Genomic DNA, 14,710 nt, shown 5'->3' with positions numbered 1-14,710 from the left:
TCCTGTGGCCCCAGGGACCCTCCAGGTAGCTCGAGAGAGCTCACATCATTTGGTTATCCAGCCATGCTCCTCTGAGAGAGAAAAGCCCAGCTTGACCATAGCACCCGTGCACTAAGAGGACTGTGGTTCATAGAGCTAGTCTGGGCCTCACTTTTGATTATTGTTGTATTAGGTGAGGCAGCTGGGGCCCAGTGGTGCTAGGACACTTACCCAAGGTCACACAGCAAATTAGAAGGCAGAAGGGAGACTGGAGGCCAGGTCTCCAGGCTCTTGGGGCTAAGTCAGGCCATGGTTATTCTTGCCTGTTAAATCTCTGGGCAGGCCTGACTGGCTATTCCTGAGAACAGTGACCATCTGGAGAAGTGAGCAGGGCTCCCAAAGCCATTTAAAAATTTTATTCTGCATCATTCCTCTCACAACCAAGTAGCAACAGTAGCTTCTGGGGCTCCTGTCTGGCCTGCCCTTTGAGTCAAAGGCCAGTACTGTTTTGGGTGGACTGGTGGTGGCTGGCAGGACTGGTGATGTCACTGTGGGCTTGACCTTGCTTCCCTCTCTCTGGGGGTGAATTCTGAGGGGCCTGTAGCTATGTCTGTTCCAGCAAAGAAAACAGTCTCCCACTCATCATGTTCACTGGCTGCCACTCAGCCAGGATGGAGCGGCATCACTGAATCACAGACAGGTCCTATTGGGCATAAATTTGCATATTGACCAGTAACCATGGCAACCTGATGCTGGACTCCCAACAGGGTGAGGCTTACCAGACAATATGCAAAGTCTTCATCCTGGACATGTCCTGTGATACACAGGGGTCTGGACAAGGAGGCCATGAGGTGGGCCCCAGAGCACATGCTTCTGTGTTTGTGCAAATGTGTGCAGGTGTGAGCAAATGTGTGCGTCTTTGCACATGTGTATGTGCTTGTGTGTTTGTGTGTATGTCTGCAGGTGTGTGTGCTCTTTTACAGGGGGGTATATAGATGTACAAGTTTTGACTCTTGGGAAGTAGAGGGGCGGTCAGTGGAAGGAGAAGCCTCAAAGTGCTATTGTGGCCACAGGCTCTGTTTCTGTGAGTTCTGCTTAAAGATAACCTGGTCCAGAGGCTGTCTGGGCAGAGGGGCAAGACCAGACACTTTGCTCAGGATGTGCCAGGAGTCAGCCTCCAGGGGACTGATGCTGGCCCTCCTGTCCCCACCCTCATTCCAGCTGTAGCTGAGAGAGGTGCCACTCTGCATTGCAACAACAGTGGCAGGCTCTCTGCTAAGCCCTTCATATGAATCACTTCATTTCATCCGCACAGCAGCCCTGCAGGCATAAACGTTATCCCCCTTTTACAGATGAGAAAACAAACTCAGTGAGGTTACATGAGGCCCCAGAATTAGCACAGCAGTTGGCATTTTTATTTAGGTCTATCTGAATCCAAAGCTTGAACATTGAAGCTAGCACTTTTTCACTACCTTTTCAATAATTATCTGATGGAGCAGTGCAAGAAGTGCTCTGGGCCAAGTGCTTGAAGACTATAAATCCTTCACCAACAGCAATGATCCTGATAACACTAGGCAGGAAGGCCTGGGGCTGGATTTCCAGGCTCTTTTCTGGGTTCCTGGGGCCCTGCTGACGCTCCCAGCAGATCTCAGCTGAAAGCTGAAGCAGCCCAGCTGGCAGAGAAGCTTGGACAGTGGCCGAGTTCCGAAGGCTCTGCTGCTTTGCTCTGATCAGCATGGGCCGGGACTCCCTGTCCAGAACAGTCCCATAAGCCAGGGAGGCTCTGGGCCTTTCTCCCCTGGTCCTCAGCCTCGGCCTGGCTGCTCTACTCTCTTCTAAGGCCCCTCCTGACCTACGGTCATCAGTGCGGCTGGATCTGACTCTGCGATTCTTCCGGAGCCTGGGCTCTGGAGAATTCTGTTGGGCCACATGCCCTGCCCTCAGGCTCTGTTCTTATCCCCACAGTCTTCCTCCCTGGCCTCCAAGTGAAGGGGCTGGGGGAGAGCGCTGCCTCCCACACTCTGTTAGGATAGTTGACCAGGTGGGTGGACCAGCCCCCACCTCCCTGGGGCCTCTACTTTCCTTTCCAAGTCTTGGCTTCCAGGCTGGGGGTGGGGGTGGAGTGGGAGGTGAGAGTGGGGGTGGGGTGGGAGGTGAGAGTAGGGGTGGGAGTGGTGGCAATTTCTAGGATTTGTGCTGTGGCCTGAGTTGGACTGGGAAGGCTCATTTCTCCACCCTGAGACCCAAACCTCCAAACCCCTTTTCTCCAAGGGCTACCTACATGGTCCCCTGGGTCCCACCCTTGGCCTCTCCTGGAGTTCCGCCTCTTCATGCCCACGCACCATCACTCTGGTTCCTAACTCCTCATGGGACCCAGCTGTCCTCCCTGGAGAGAAGGAGGCCGGGGGTGGGCCGAGCAGGGGCCTAGTGTGCTCTGGAGGATGGGCGACAGGATCCCGCCTTGCAGGCCAACGGACTACTGGGCCCCAGACGGAGTCCGTGGCCTTCCTATGGCTTTTTGTTTTGCTCCACCTCCACCTGGTGGCACTTAAAGGAACTGCTCCCAGCCCAAATAAACACTCCACTATTATGGCCTCATCCTTTGGCCGCAGGGCTCACATTTTTTTTCAGCAAATTGTGCAAATCAGAAAGCTCCAACCTCAGAAGTGGAAGAAAGGAAGGGAATGAAGTCCTGGATGGGGACTCAGCCGAGAGAGGGCCTGGAGAGAGTCACCAATCATCCCGGATTCCTCATTCCCTCTATCTTTTAGCATCTGCAGCCACCCCCTTTGAACCTCCCAATCCTGTAGCCACATAAAGGTCTCCAGTCTCTGGCCTGTATGGAAACCACTGTCCTGGGGCCTGTTCTCCCTCAGTCCCCCTTCCCCACTTTTCCCTATCACCCAAAACCAAACCAAAACAAACTCTGGCCAGACCCGAAGGCAGGCTTTCTGAGAACTTGTTTCTTTCTCAAACACACCAGCACACACTTGCACACACTCACTGCCTGGCCCCATTGGCAGCCTGACATCCTCAACTAGGCCTTCAGAGGCAGGAGAGTGCTCTGCAAATGGTTCTTGCCATTCTGGCCGGGCTGCCTGACCCCAGGAGGGGTGAAGAGGCCCGAGCGTGGCTCGGCTGGCTGCAGAGAGAATTCAGCATGCCTGAGCCCAGGCAGCACAGCGACGTTTGAGGCAGGGGTGGCAGGGGGTGTATCGGTCTCCTCCGCACAGGCTTCTGGTGAGCACTGAGGACTGAGAGGAGCCCAGGACACGCCCACGTCCCCACCTAGTCTCTCTAAGCAGGGCCCCATCCCTCCCGCAGGGGGAGACTGCCAGTCACCAGGGAAGAAAAGAAATAGAAGAAAGAGACATACTGGAGAAGTTGACCATTGCGAACTGCTGACACCTGTCCCCGGTGTATCCCACAGGACACCTACCAAAAGAAAGAAAACCAGAAAGAGAGAGCCAGGATAGCAAGACGCAGGCATCGCCACACCCCGGCACGGGCTCCTGCCAATGCCAGCTGGGCTCCTGGCCACCGTTACCATTTGTACTGGCCTTGCCACTAGCCCCTTACCTGCAGCCCTGAACTTTAAACCCAAGGATTAGGCCAAAAATGAAAAACAAAGCAAAACAAAACAAAACAAAAGAACTAACAAACCAAAATACAAAAAAGAAAAGAGAAACAAAACAAAACAGCCAAAGATCAAAACAACCAACACCCCTGGCCCTACGCCCTACATCGGGGGGACTGCACCCGGAAGCTTTCTAAGGAGCGGGGACTCGTGTTTGTATCTTCAAACATACTTTGCTTAGGATCTGGCATGTACAATCGCAAAGGCAGTTTCTCCAAACATCTCTGTCCGAAGAATCCGTTTGGACATCTGGAGAAGGAAAAGGGGAAAAATCACAGAACAAACTGGCATCATCCACGAGGCTCAGGTTAGAAATCAAAGTGCACAGTGATGAGTGAGAAACCCGAGTCGGGCGCTGGGGCACACTCGTCCTGAAGGGGCTGCAGTCAGGGCCGGGGGAAGGCTCGGAATCTCCCTCAAAATCTCTCTAACAGATGTGGCTCCGGGGTGGTGGGGGCAGGTGGGGGGTGGGGAGGAGAATGATTTGGGGAAGTGGGTGGGGGAATTGGGGACTTATTGCCTAATTGTCCTAATGGTTGTGGAGACTGCCCCTGTAATCTGCCTGAGGCCCCATGAAGCCCGAACTGTAGCTCCTTGGTGCCAGGCAGGGTGCAGGGAGCCTTCTAGAACCCCAAGTTCTAGGGAGCCACTCCTTCTGGGTCTCACCAAAGGATTCTCTCTAGGGCCTTGGGCAGGTTTTGTCATCCATGAAACAGCCCCCAGGAAGCTCAAAGGAGAACTCTGGAATGCTGTTCCCAGACTGTGTGCCCACGACAAAAGGGACCTTGGAGAGTCTCATCTGTTCTCTCAAAGGGGGTTCTGTGGCCAAATAAATTTAGGAAATCCATTCCCAGGCTTCCTTGTAGAGTTGCAGTGCATGCTGGCATAGGAAAGGCTATGAAAAGTTTTGTAGGCAGGAAGAGCTGAACTTTCTATTGTGTCTCAAATTTATTTGACCATGGAAGTTGTTTTCTGAGGAACCCTTGTGAATATGGTTTGGGGAAGGCTGCCCTAGAGCAATATACATAGGAAAAGCTTAGTGGGGAACAGGTGAGGCTGGAGGAGCCAGAATCACCAGCATTCCAAAGCTGGTCTGCCAAGGCTAGGTGTGGGGCATCTGGTCTCAGGTAGCAAGAACCCCAACAGGGGCTGGAGCAGGCTCCCTGGGGACCCTGCAGCCTTTTCCATGTCAGGGCCTACTGGCTGCCTGGGACACCTGCTCTTTCCCCATGACCTGCTCCTCTATCACTGCTTGGCTCTGGTGGGAGCACATTCTCCCACGTTGCCTCCTCTATAGCTGCAAAGCACCGCCCCCTCCCATCTCCCTGACCTTGTCCTTATCCCCAAGGTACACTTCCTTCTGTTCTCTGGCTGCCACTGTCTCCTCAAGTGAGCCCCTCACTTGCAGATTTCTGGGAGACATGCCCAGCCCTGCACTCTATTCTGAACCCTGGCAGAACCAGATACCTAAGGGAAGCTTATGGACAGGGCCAGACTGACCCTTCCACCCTGCTACTGAAGGATGCATCTATGCTGCCTCTGCCTCTTTTTCCTTTGGAAATTAGGTAAGCCCATCACCAGCGTCCCCTGAATAAAAGGCCACTGTTCACCATTAATCAGTAGACTTCCTCAGAGGTGACTGTACTCTGCCTCTGAGCATTCTAATGCATTCCAACCATCAGCAGCTGCTTGAGCAGATAGGGCGTAGTGGCCAGTGGCTGTGATAGAGACACTCACGAAAACCCTGTGGCCCCCAATCTAGCCTGGAGGATTGGGAGTGGCTGGTGAGCAGACAGCTGGAATTTCTCTGGGTCTTGATGGCCTCTCTCTCAAGGGAGGCGGGAGGCTGGTCCTTGCGGTGGTGGCAGTGTGTGCAGGTATGCCTGGCCAGTGGGTGGTGGTGGAGGGCTGGGAAGTGTGTCTGGAGAAGGTGGGGGGGCTGTAAATGAAGGTGATTCATGCTCATCCTGTTGAACAGGGTGGCTCGGAGGAGGAGGCTACCACCTTGTCAATGCATCCTTCTCTGATCCCTAGCCTTCATCCCCACTCATCCCAGCCCAGGAAAATGGAGGTAGTGACTAAGACTTCCCAACCAGCTTCAGTCAGGCTCAGCTCTTCTTCCTCAGCTCTCGGAAACTAATGTCCTCTTGGGATGGGGACTAGAGGGGGAGAAGTGAATTTACGAGAAGCAACACTTTTAGGGGTGAAGGATAAAGACCCAGGAAGTTGCCAAAATGACTCTTGGAATCCGCAAAGGAATAAGAAAGAGATTTGACTGTGTCCAATGTCTGAGATTAGCCCGGCTCTTGGAGACAGGGAAAACTTGTGTGTGTATGTGTGTGTGTGTGTGTAAGAGAGAGAATGGGGGAGTACAGGGGCAGGGGGGGACAAAGAGGAGACTGATTCCCACTGCTGACAGTTAGGGATACTGTCCCATGGCTCTTGGAGACGGATAATAACTAAGCAGATCCCTGCAACCCTAATCCCACAGCCAGCCTGCACTACCCTGACAGTATCCTCATATCTTTTATGGCCACTGAGCTGCACAACTCCTGGTGGCGCTTTAGACACGGATTACAACGTGAACACGTCCCCTGGAGTTGTGCAGTATGGTCCTAACCTTCCTGCTCTGAGAAAGTATGGTCCCCACTGGTTGAACAAAAGAAAAGGCAGTGGGGGATGAGCACAGCATGGGGGTGGGAGGACTGATACCCCATGCTGTTCTTGGGGTGCTGGCTCCTTCCAGGGGGCTCCTGGATGCTCCTGGTCTTTCCTTAGCCTTGCTTCTTGAGGATGAGCCATGTCCAGAAGGCTGGGGCTTCCCTAGAGAAGGCTCTGTGGGTGGGCCTCCTGCCACTCTACCCTGCATCCAGGACCAGGAAATAGGGTACAGGCTGTCAACCAGGAGTGGGTCTGAACTCAGTGTGGGTGGCTGGCTGGTAGTGGATGGGTTCCCACTCAAATAGGGATTGACCCTCTGAGTTTCAGGGGCAAAGGGGACAGATTAGAAGGAGGGGCAGGTAATAGCCTTCCCAGTCCTTCCCCCTAAGTCATCAGCTGTGACTAGTGGAAGGTCTGTGCCCAGGGCTGGAGAAGAGCAGGGGTGAGAGAGGGGCAGAGAGGAGAGCCCTTGGGCTGCATCTGGGGTGACAAAGAGGTTGGGACTCTGCCTCCCTGTTTTCCCACCCAACCTCATGGGCCTCAGTTTCTCCTTTTGGTAGCCTGGGGATAATGCCATGTGTGCTGCCCTCACCCAGGAGAGGGGGAGGATGAAGGATGAGGTGTGCCCCGGGCACTGGAGGGAGTGAAGAGTCTCTGGCCTCATGAGGGTGGGGGTGGAGGTGTGGAGAGGATGAGCAGGCAGATAGATGGGTATGGGATGGGGGAATCACCTGAACATGGGTGGGGTGGGGGGAGCAGAAGGGATGGGGGGATGAGCTGATGGGAAAGGGAGGCATGCCACTGGTATGTGCACAGGGCTAGAAAGAGAGTCTTGTTCTGTCATCATCCCCTGAACCAGTCCCCGAGAGTCACGCACCAACCGTGCTCTACAAAAACACTGAGAGAAGAGGAGAAAGCAGCAGGAGGAAGTGCGGAGGCCCCCGTCTGGCCCAGACAGGAGACGGTCACCTTGATTTGGACCCCCGTTTTCAAATCCCCCTAAATTTTCATTTTTAAAACAAAATTCAGTATCAGTGACACTGTTTCTTTTGGCTCTGAATTCCAGAAAAACAGGAGGGACGGAGTGTGCCTGCTTTCCACCACTCCCTGCAGGGCTCTGAACCAATACACAACAACAAGTGTCAGAAAACCAGGAAGGAAAACTGATTTTTATAGAAACTGGAATGAAACTGATCAGTCTAGTTTCATTATCCAAGCTAAGCGGAAATGCAAAAAAATCAAAATAAAAAGTAAACAAACAGCACAAATGGTAAGACGTGAGTTCCGTTTCCTAAGTTCTTTCCTTTTTATTCCATTCAGGTGTCATCAGGAACTCCATAAGGCCTGCCCCCCTTCCCACCCGGCTCACCCGCCCCCAGAATGGCCTCAGGGTTCTGCCCTGCCCCCCTCCCCCCTGCCCTTCTCCAGCACAGCTCTGAGGACCTGCCCTCCTGACTGCAATCCCCGCCAGGGACGCCCCTCTCCCCTGAGGGCTCAGGGAGTCAGGGAAGGTGGTTCCAGGAGCCCTCGCTGGGGCTGACCCAGGGTGGGTTGAGATGGGGAGGTGGGGGTTCTGGGTACCAAGTTCAAGTTCTAAGCAGCGATACCATTTGCCCTGGTGGAGGAGGGGAAATAGGACACCATCTTCACGATGGTTCAGGCTCCTGCCCTCTGCTCCTCTCAGATTTAGCTGGGTGGGACCCAGAGGGTCCTAGGGGTACAGCCTTGCTGGCAGGACCCTCTGGGAGCCCACGTAGCTCATCACTCCCCTGCCACACTACACTCTAGCACTGGAGCCCTGAGCCCCATGGCCCTCCTCAGCCCTGGCACCTGCCCTGGGTGGCTGAAACCCTCCCTGCCTGGAGCTGGGGCTGATTTCAGTAACAACGCTGGATCCCTTCAAGGTTCTGGGGTCCAAGGGGCTAGGGAGGAGGAGAGGCCTGGCATGTGTGTGTTGTGGGGGGGACAAGAAGAGGGTAGTGCAGGGCTGGGCTGTCTCTGTGAGGGATTCCAGAACCATTATGAGTTTCTATAGATCTATTCCAAAGAGCTCAGAGCATTTGCAAGGCTAGAATGTTCCTCAGGGTCTGTAGCACTAACGTGGCTGCCTCCTAGAGGCAGAAGGCGGGAAAGGATGAGGGGCTGAGTCCAGGCTGAGAACTTCCCTGGGGCCTGCTGTTGTTGCTGGGACTGTCCTTCGAGATCCAGGATGGGGGAAACCAGGAAGGGGATGGCAGCATGTGGAGGGTGGGGCTGGGGAGGAAGCCAGCAAAGGAGGCCAGCTGGGGCACGAGGCACAGATCTGCCTGGCAGTTCAGGCCCAACGAGCCCAGCGCCGAGGGGAAAGTGTGCAGCAGGCATCATGGCCCCTCATCATCACATGGTGAAGGGGGGAGGGTGTCTTTGAAAGTCCCAGCCAAGGCTGTAATCAGGAGGGAGAGCAGGAGAGCCGAGAAGTGCTGAATCTGACCTTGTCTGTGGGGAGGGCAAACACATCTCTCTGAATCTCCATCAATACTCTAATACCTTGGCCCAGATGCCATGGGAATGGGGCAGCTTTGGCACCTTGCCAGCCCCCAGGCTTGGGCTGCTTTGAAAACACAAAGTTGTCAACTAGGCCCCCCTCCCACTTCTCCTCGGGATCCAGCCAGAACCTATGCTACCCTCACCAAGCTCCCCCCACTCCCTCGTCCATCCACCGGAGAATCTGTCAGTGGGCACTGTGGGCCCAGCTGCCCACAAGATCTGGCTGGCCCTGAACAAGCCCTCCCTGATTACTAGGGTCCCACCTGCCCTGTTTGCTAAGGGGAGAGGGTGGTTCTAAGCTCCTGGGAGTTCCTGCTGGGGCAGCCAGGCCTGGCTGGAGAGCAGGCTTGGGCCTTGGGGGAGGCAGAGAAGCCACAACTTGAGCTTCTACTCAACCCTGACCTCCCCCATTGGGCCACACCCAGAGCAGCGTCCTTGCTGGTGCCCCTTCACCCCATAGGGAGGGGCTAGGGGCTGAAGTGGCACAGGCAGCAGCCAGGGCATATCTGGACGCTGGGGTCTTGCCGGGCAGGAAGAGCAGCCAGGTCTTGAGGCGAGTACTGGGGGCAGAGCCCTCTTCTCCCCTCAAGGCTATAAGAGCAGCCCTCAGCTACCAAAGGCTTTGGGATCTGTGTGCTGCCTGACCTGCCAGGCTCCTCACTGATGGGGGACACACACCCTGGCCCCTCTCTGGGAAATGTTCATCAGAACAGTTTGGAGAGTTGCTGAGAGATGGGGAGGGGAAGAGAGAGAGAGAGAGGGAGAGAGAGAGAGAAACAGAGAGAGCGCACCCAGTGCCCAGTGCCTGGGCATAGACTGGCATCCCCATCTCCCTAAAAGGTGCTGGTGAAGGGTGGACATCAGGAGATGGGGTGGGTAGGGGCCTTGGAAACTGAGATTGCAGAAGCCCTGAGCCCTTCAGAGCTTACATCTCCCTATGTTCCAGAAAAGAGCTAGGAAGTGGTACGAACTTCCCTGTCTACACCCCTTGGGGACCCCTGTCAGTGGCTTGAAGCCCAATTTTCCTGGAGCCCTCCACTTCTGCCCCAGCCTCTCTCACCCTACTCTTGCCCCCACGCCCGCCCCCACTGGCCACTTACTTGCAGGAGAGTTGGTTGATGCCCTCGATGTAGTAGCAGACGCCTCCATTGACACAATAGGACTTGGCTGTCTCGTTGCACTTCCGGGCATGCCCCGACCAGGAGGACAGAGTGGTGCTCACTGGAGGTATGAGAGACATGTGCCAGTGACCCACTGAGACCTCCTCTGGGCCCCAGGAATCACCTCCTTCATGGCCCTTCATGGCTCATCTCAAAGCTGGAAGGTCAGAAACCGCAGAAATGGCCGGGGAGGGAAGGTCTGCTGGTCCCTCCCAGTCACCAACAAGGCGAAGGGGAGGCCACTGTGAGCTCTGACCATCTGCCCGGCACCATGCAGCACCCACACTCTGGGAAAACCTCCAAAGGCTAGGAAGATTTCCTTTTTTTGGAGGAGGTGAGAGGCTCGCAGAAACTGCTCCCTCTCCTGGAATAAGGGTCCCCTCGGCCCCTTCCCGCCTGCCTTTCTGGGGGCTTCACTGCAGGTGGATGAGATGCCACTTTTTTATGTGGGGAACAAAGTTACGGGGTGCAGGGAGGAGCCAGCTTCATCATCTGCACTGCTCAGGCTCTCACGATGGCCAAGGGGGTGGCTGAAAGGGAGCTGAGCTTTGAGAGGAATGGCACCTTTTGGACACTGTCATTTTCTAAGATCTAGGGAGATGTGGGGAGAACCCTAGCTTCCATCTCTTTCCCCGTTGTCCCAGGGAGGGACAAGCCTCTCAGGAATGCGACTAAGCCCACTATGTCTGTCTCTATAAGCATCCAGGGTCTCCATTATGTCCACCCTTGCCAGGCAGCCCCCTCTTCCCACCACCTCCCAACACCAGCTGCAGTCACTGGAGGAAGCCTCCAGGCCTTGGACAGCCCAGGATACAAATCCTGGGCTTCAGGTTGCTGGGGAGGAGACGGGCTGGGGACGGCTATGATGTGAAAATTAGGTGAGAGCAAGACATGGCTTTAAGGCTGCTTACCCAGACTGCACATCTGATTGATCAGATTCATTTGATAAATGAAAATAGCTAAAGCCCTCCTCCCCAGGGGATGGCATCCAGAAAGCTGGTTTCAGATGAGAATTCTTGCCCCAAATGTCAGTTTTTACCTGTAAGCTAACTTCCTAGGCTGGTATCCTGACTGGGCAGTCAGAAACGGGTTCTGTGCCTCCCTCGGCCTGTGGGACATAGGGGCCTCTCACCCCCATCCAGCAGTGGCCTCCTGACTGAGGTGGCCCATCCTACCTTGGCTGGTCCTGTCTCCTCAGCGGTATTGAGTCTCTAGCACCCCCCGCAGTAATGGGGCGTGACAGGAGGAGGAAGAGGGCAGGCACTTGGCGCCCTCAGTGTTTAGACATGTGGGGAGACAGATGGAGCACGGGGACTGGGAGTGTATACACAGCTCTGCCTCTGTATATGTCTGAGGAGCTTGCTGATAAAACCCAGCGGGCAGGGCCAGCTCCCACCTTCCGATCCACATTATGCCTGCCGCTGGTCTGGCATCCTTGAGCCCCATCCCTGCTGAGGTCTCCCATCTACGCTCAACCCCACACCCAACTGGGACCCACATGCTGGCTGGGAGAGGAGGCCTCTCGCTGGTCTCCGATCCACTTCTGGGTCAGTGAGACCCACAGAATTAAGAAAGGGACAGAGAAGAGAAATAGCTGAGGTGACCACACCTGCGAGTTGTAAAATCCCACTGCTGGGAGGACCCTAGAGGTTGTCCTGCCCTTCAGTTACATTGTCAAGGAGGAGTGAGGAAAGGAAGCAGTGAAGTGCCTGTCTAGTGTCACATGTGTGTTGTGACAAGGTCTCAGGACTCCTTCTGCCTGGTTGAGCATTCTGGCCAGCCACCTGGTCCTTCGTGGAAGAACACGTTAACACCAAGGATTGACATAAGAAGATGAATGCAAACATGATGGGGACCACAGGACTTGGTCCTCTCATGGGCCTTGGCTAAGCCAGAGAAATCTTGGCTTGGACCTGCCAGGCCCAGTTTGGCTCCCACTGCAGTCACAAGTGGCAGAGCCTGCCCATTGCTGTGCTGAGTGAGCAGCGGATAGCAGCGAGGATGGTGGCAGGGACCACGGCTGCAGACTTGGGCCTGTCCACAAGCATGTCTGTGCTCACTGAGGCCTTGGGAGGCAGTGGATGACTCCTGAGGGAAGATGGGGCCCCAGCTGGGATGTACTGGCTTGGGCTGCCAGAACCATGTCATCATGGGGACGAGGCTGGGGCCCTAGAAAGGCAAAAAAGGAGCGCAATGAGGGAGCCAGTCACGGGGGTGGGATGCTGGGGGAGGAAGTGACCTCAGGTCCTTCCATCTCAGAAAGAAGTACCTCGAGGCCACCCCTCTGTGATGGCCGGGCCTTCCCAAGTCACTGCAGACCAACTTTGCTGGTGGTGAAGGCCCATGCCAGGAAGATTTCCACACTGAAGATGTGCATTCATACTGTTCCAGCACACGTGGGCTCCCAAGGCAACACTCTACACTCCCTTGTCAGTGTAACCGTATTCACTGTGTTCTCCCGTGTGGGGAAGTGAAGATGACATGTGGACTCCAAATTGGAGAGTCTGGTTGCTCCCTTGACACCTCCACTGGGATGACTCCAAGCCACCCCAAACTCAGCTCTTAATCATCTGCTCCAGCCACCTGCTTCTCAAGTCTTGCCCATCTCAGTGACTGAATGGCACAAACCAAAGGCTGAGAGGCATCTTTGATTTCTCGTCCTCCTTTGTTCCCCCCAGCCTTCCATCACTGAGGGCTGCCTATCTCCTTCCTCATGAGGCTCCATCCATGTCTCATTACCACCTCCCTAGCCCAGGCTGCCATGCTCTCTTTCTTGGATGGCCACAGTAGCCTCCTCACTGGTCTTTCTGCCTTCATTCTTGCCTTCATCTCCAACTTTTTTGTTTTGCAGCTGCCAAAGTGATCTTTAAAACATATAAATTGATCGATCACTTGCATTAGCAACACCCTCCAATGGCTTCCACTTGCACTCAGACTAAAGTCCCCTGACTCTTCCCCATGTCTAACCCGGGCCTCACCACCTCTCCCGCTTCATGTCCTGTCCCTCTCTTGCAGTATACTGAGACTACACCAGCTTAGTCCAGCTCCTCTAACAAGTCAGGTGACCTCCTGTCCAGGACTTTGACAATATCAGTGTCTCAGGGAGGCTGTTCAGGCTCCTCTCATACTCTTCCTCTTAGCTTCGTATACTTCATGTACTTGTAGTACTTATTCTAACATAATTAAACAACTAGTTGTACAATTAGCCCCTCCACTCGAATGTAAGGTCCATTTGGGCAGGGGCCATGTCTATCTCATTAACCCCTGAGCTCCAATGTCTAGCATACTGCTTGACATACAATAGGTGCTTAGCAAATATTTATAAATATTTGAAATGAGCAAATGAACATCTGATTCTTTTTACTACAATCCCAGGGGCTGGGCGGGTCTCCTTGGCTGGTGATGAGATCTTTTCTGTACATTAAAGCATTATCTCCTATTAAATGTAAATATTCCTGGGACGTCATTAGAGAAATGAAAATCAAAACCACAGTGAAATACTACTTCACATCCACGAGGATAGCTATAATCAAAAAGATGGATAATAACAAGTGGTGGTGAAGATGTGGAGAAATTGGAACCCTCATACATTGCTGGAGGGAATGTAAAATGGTGCAGCCACTTTGGAACACAGTCTGGTAGTTTCTTTAAAAATTAAACAAAGAGTTACTATATGACCCAGTAATTCCACTCCTACACAGATACCCAAGAGAACTGAAAATATATGTCCACACAAACGCTTGTATATGAATGTTCATATCAGCATTATTTATAATAGTCAAAAAGTGGGAACAACCTGAATGACCCAACAAACCAAAGTGATGAACGGATAAACAAAATGTGGTATAGCCATACAAAGGAATATTATTCAGCCACAAAAAGGAATGAAATACTGATACATGCTACAACGTGGATGAACTTTAAAAATATACATTTTAGTGGAAGAAGCCAGTCATGAAAGGCCACAGACTGTATGATTCTATTTATATGAAATGTCCAGAATAGGTAAATCCATAGAGGCAGAAATCAGATTAGTGGTTGCCAGGGGCTGGGGGGAGGGAGAAATGGGGAGTTATTGCTGATGGTTACGGAGTTTCTTTTCAAGGTAATGAAAAAGTTTTGGAATTAGTGGTGATGTTTTTACAACTTTGTGAATATTCTAAAAACTGCTGAATTGTATATTTTAAAAAGGGTGAATTTCATGGTATGTCTTAAATTATAACTCAAAAAATTTGATTTTAAAAAATGCCTGGGAGGGGTAATCCCAGTAAGCCTTTATCAGCCATTAGTGTCTAGGTGTGAGTGAGTTTATCAGGGCCCTGAGAGTGAGAACGGGCCAGGAGGGGCCCTGGTGCTAAAGAGATGCTCTCTTTCCTGCCAGCTACAGCCACGGCTTTTCCCCCTTGCTTATGGAGAAAACCTCTGTTTATTTTTCAAGGCCCAGATCAAGTGTCTCTTCATCCATCAAGGCATACCTCCCACCCGCCTGGCATGCCCCCTTTCCCCTTGGCAGAGTTGTGCATCCTTCCTCTTCAGTTGTTAGAACAGGCAGATGCTCTGAGTTCAGCTTTTAGCTTCTGCTGTTTGAGAGACTTCATTGGGAGCCAAGGCTGTGACTCCTCAGAACTCAGAACAGGGTCTTGCTGAATAAGGCCTTGCTGAACGCGTGAGAGAGAGTGCATGTGTGTGTATGTGCCTGTGTGCATGTGTATCTGACTAAACAGCTGGGCTTTTTAGGTCCCAGGTA

General features: G+C 53.4%; 1 protein-coding gene across 1 annotated transcript in view; it reads right to left on the bottom strand.

Annotated features, from left to right (window-relative positions):
* Positions 1–14,710, bottom strand: part of NRG2 (neuregulin 2) — a 237,864-nt gene that overhangs the window by 13,629 nt on the left and 209,525 nt on the right. Inside the window, exons 5-6 of the mRNA XM_046666162.1 lie at positions 9,904–10,024; positions 3,789–3,865 (exon numbers count right to left, since the gene is read on the bottom strand). Coding sequence (XP_046522118.1) covers positions 3,789–3,865; positions 9,904–10,024 — 198 coding nt within the window. The remainder of the gene's footprint in view (positions 1–3,788; positions 3,866–9,903; positions 10,025–14,710) is intronic.

This window comes from Equus quagga, chromosome 7 (genome assembly GCF_021613505.1).
Source record: "Equus quagga isolate Etosha38 chromosome 7, UCLA_HA_Equagga_1.0, whole genome shotgun sequence".
In the NCBI taxonomy this organism is placed as follows: Eukaryota; Metazoa; Chordata; class Mammalia; order Perissodactyla; family Equidae; genus Equus; species Equus quagga.
Note: the sequence above shows the minus strand (reverse complement) of the source record. Positions and strands in the feature narration are given on the sequence as shown.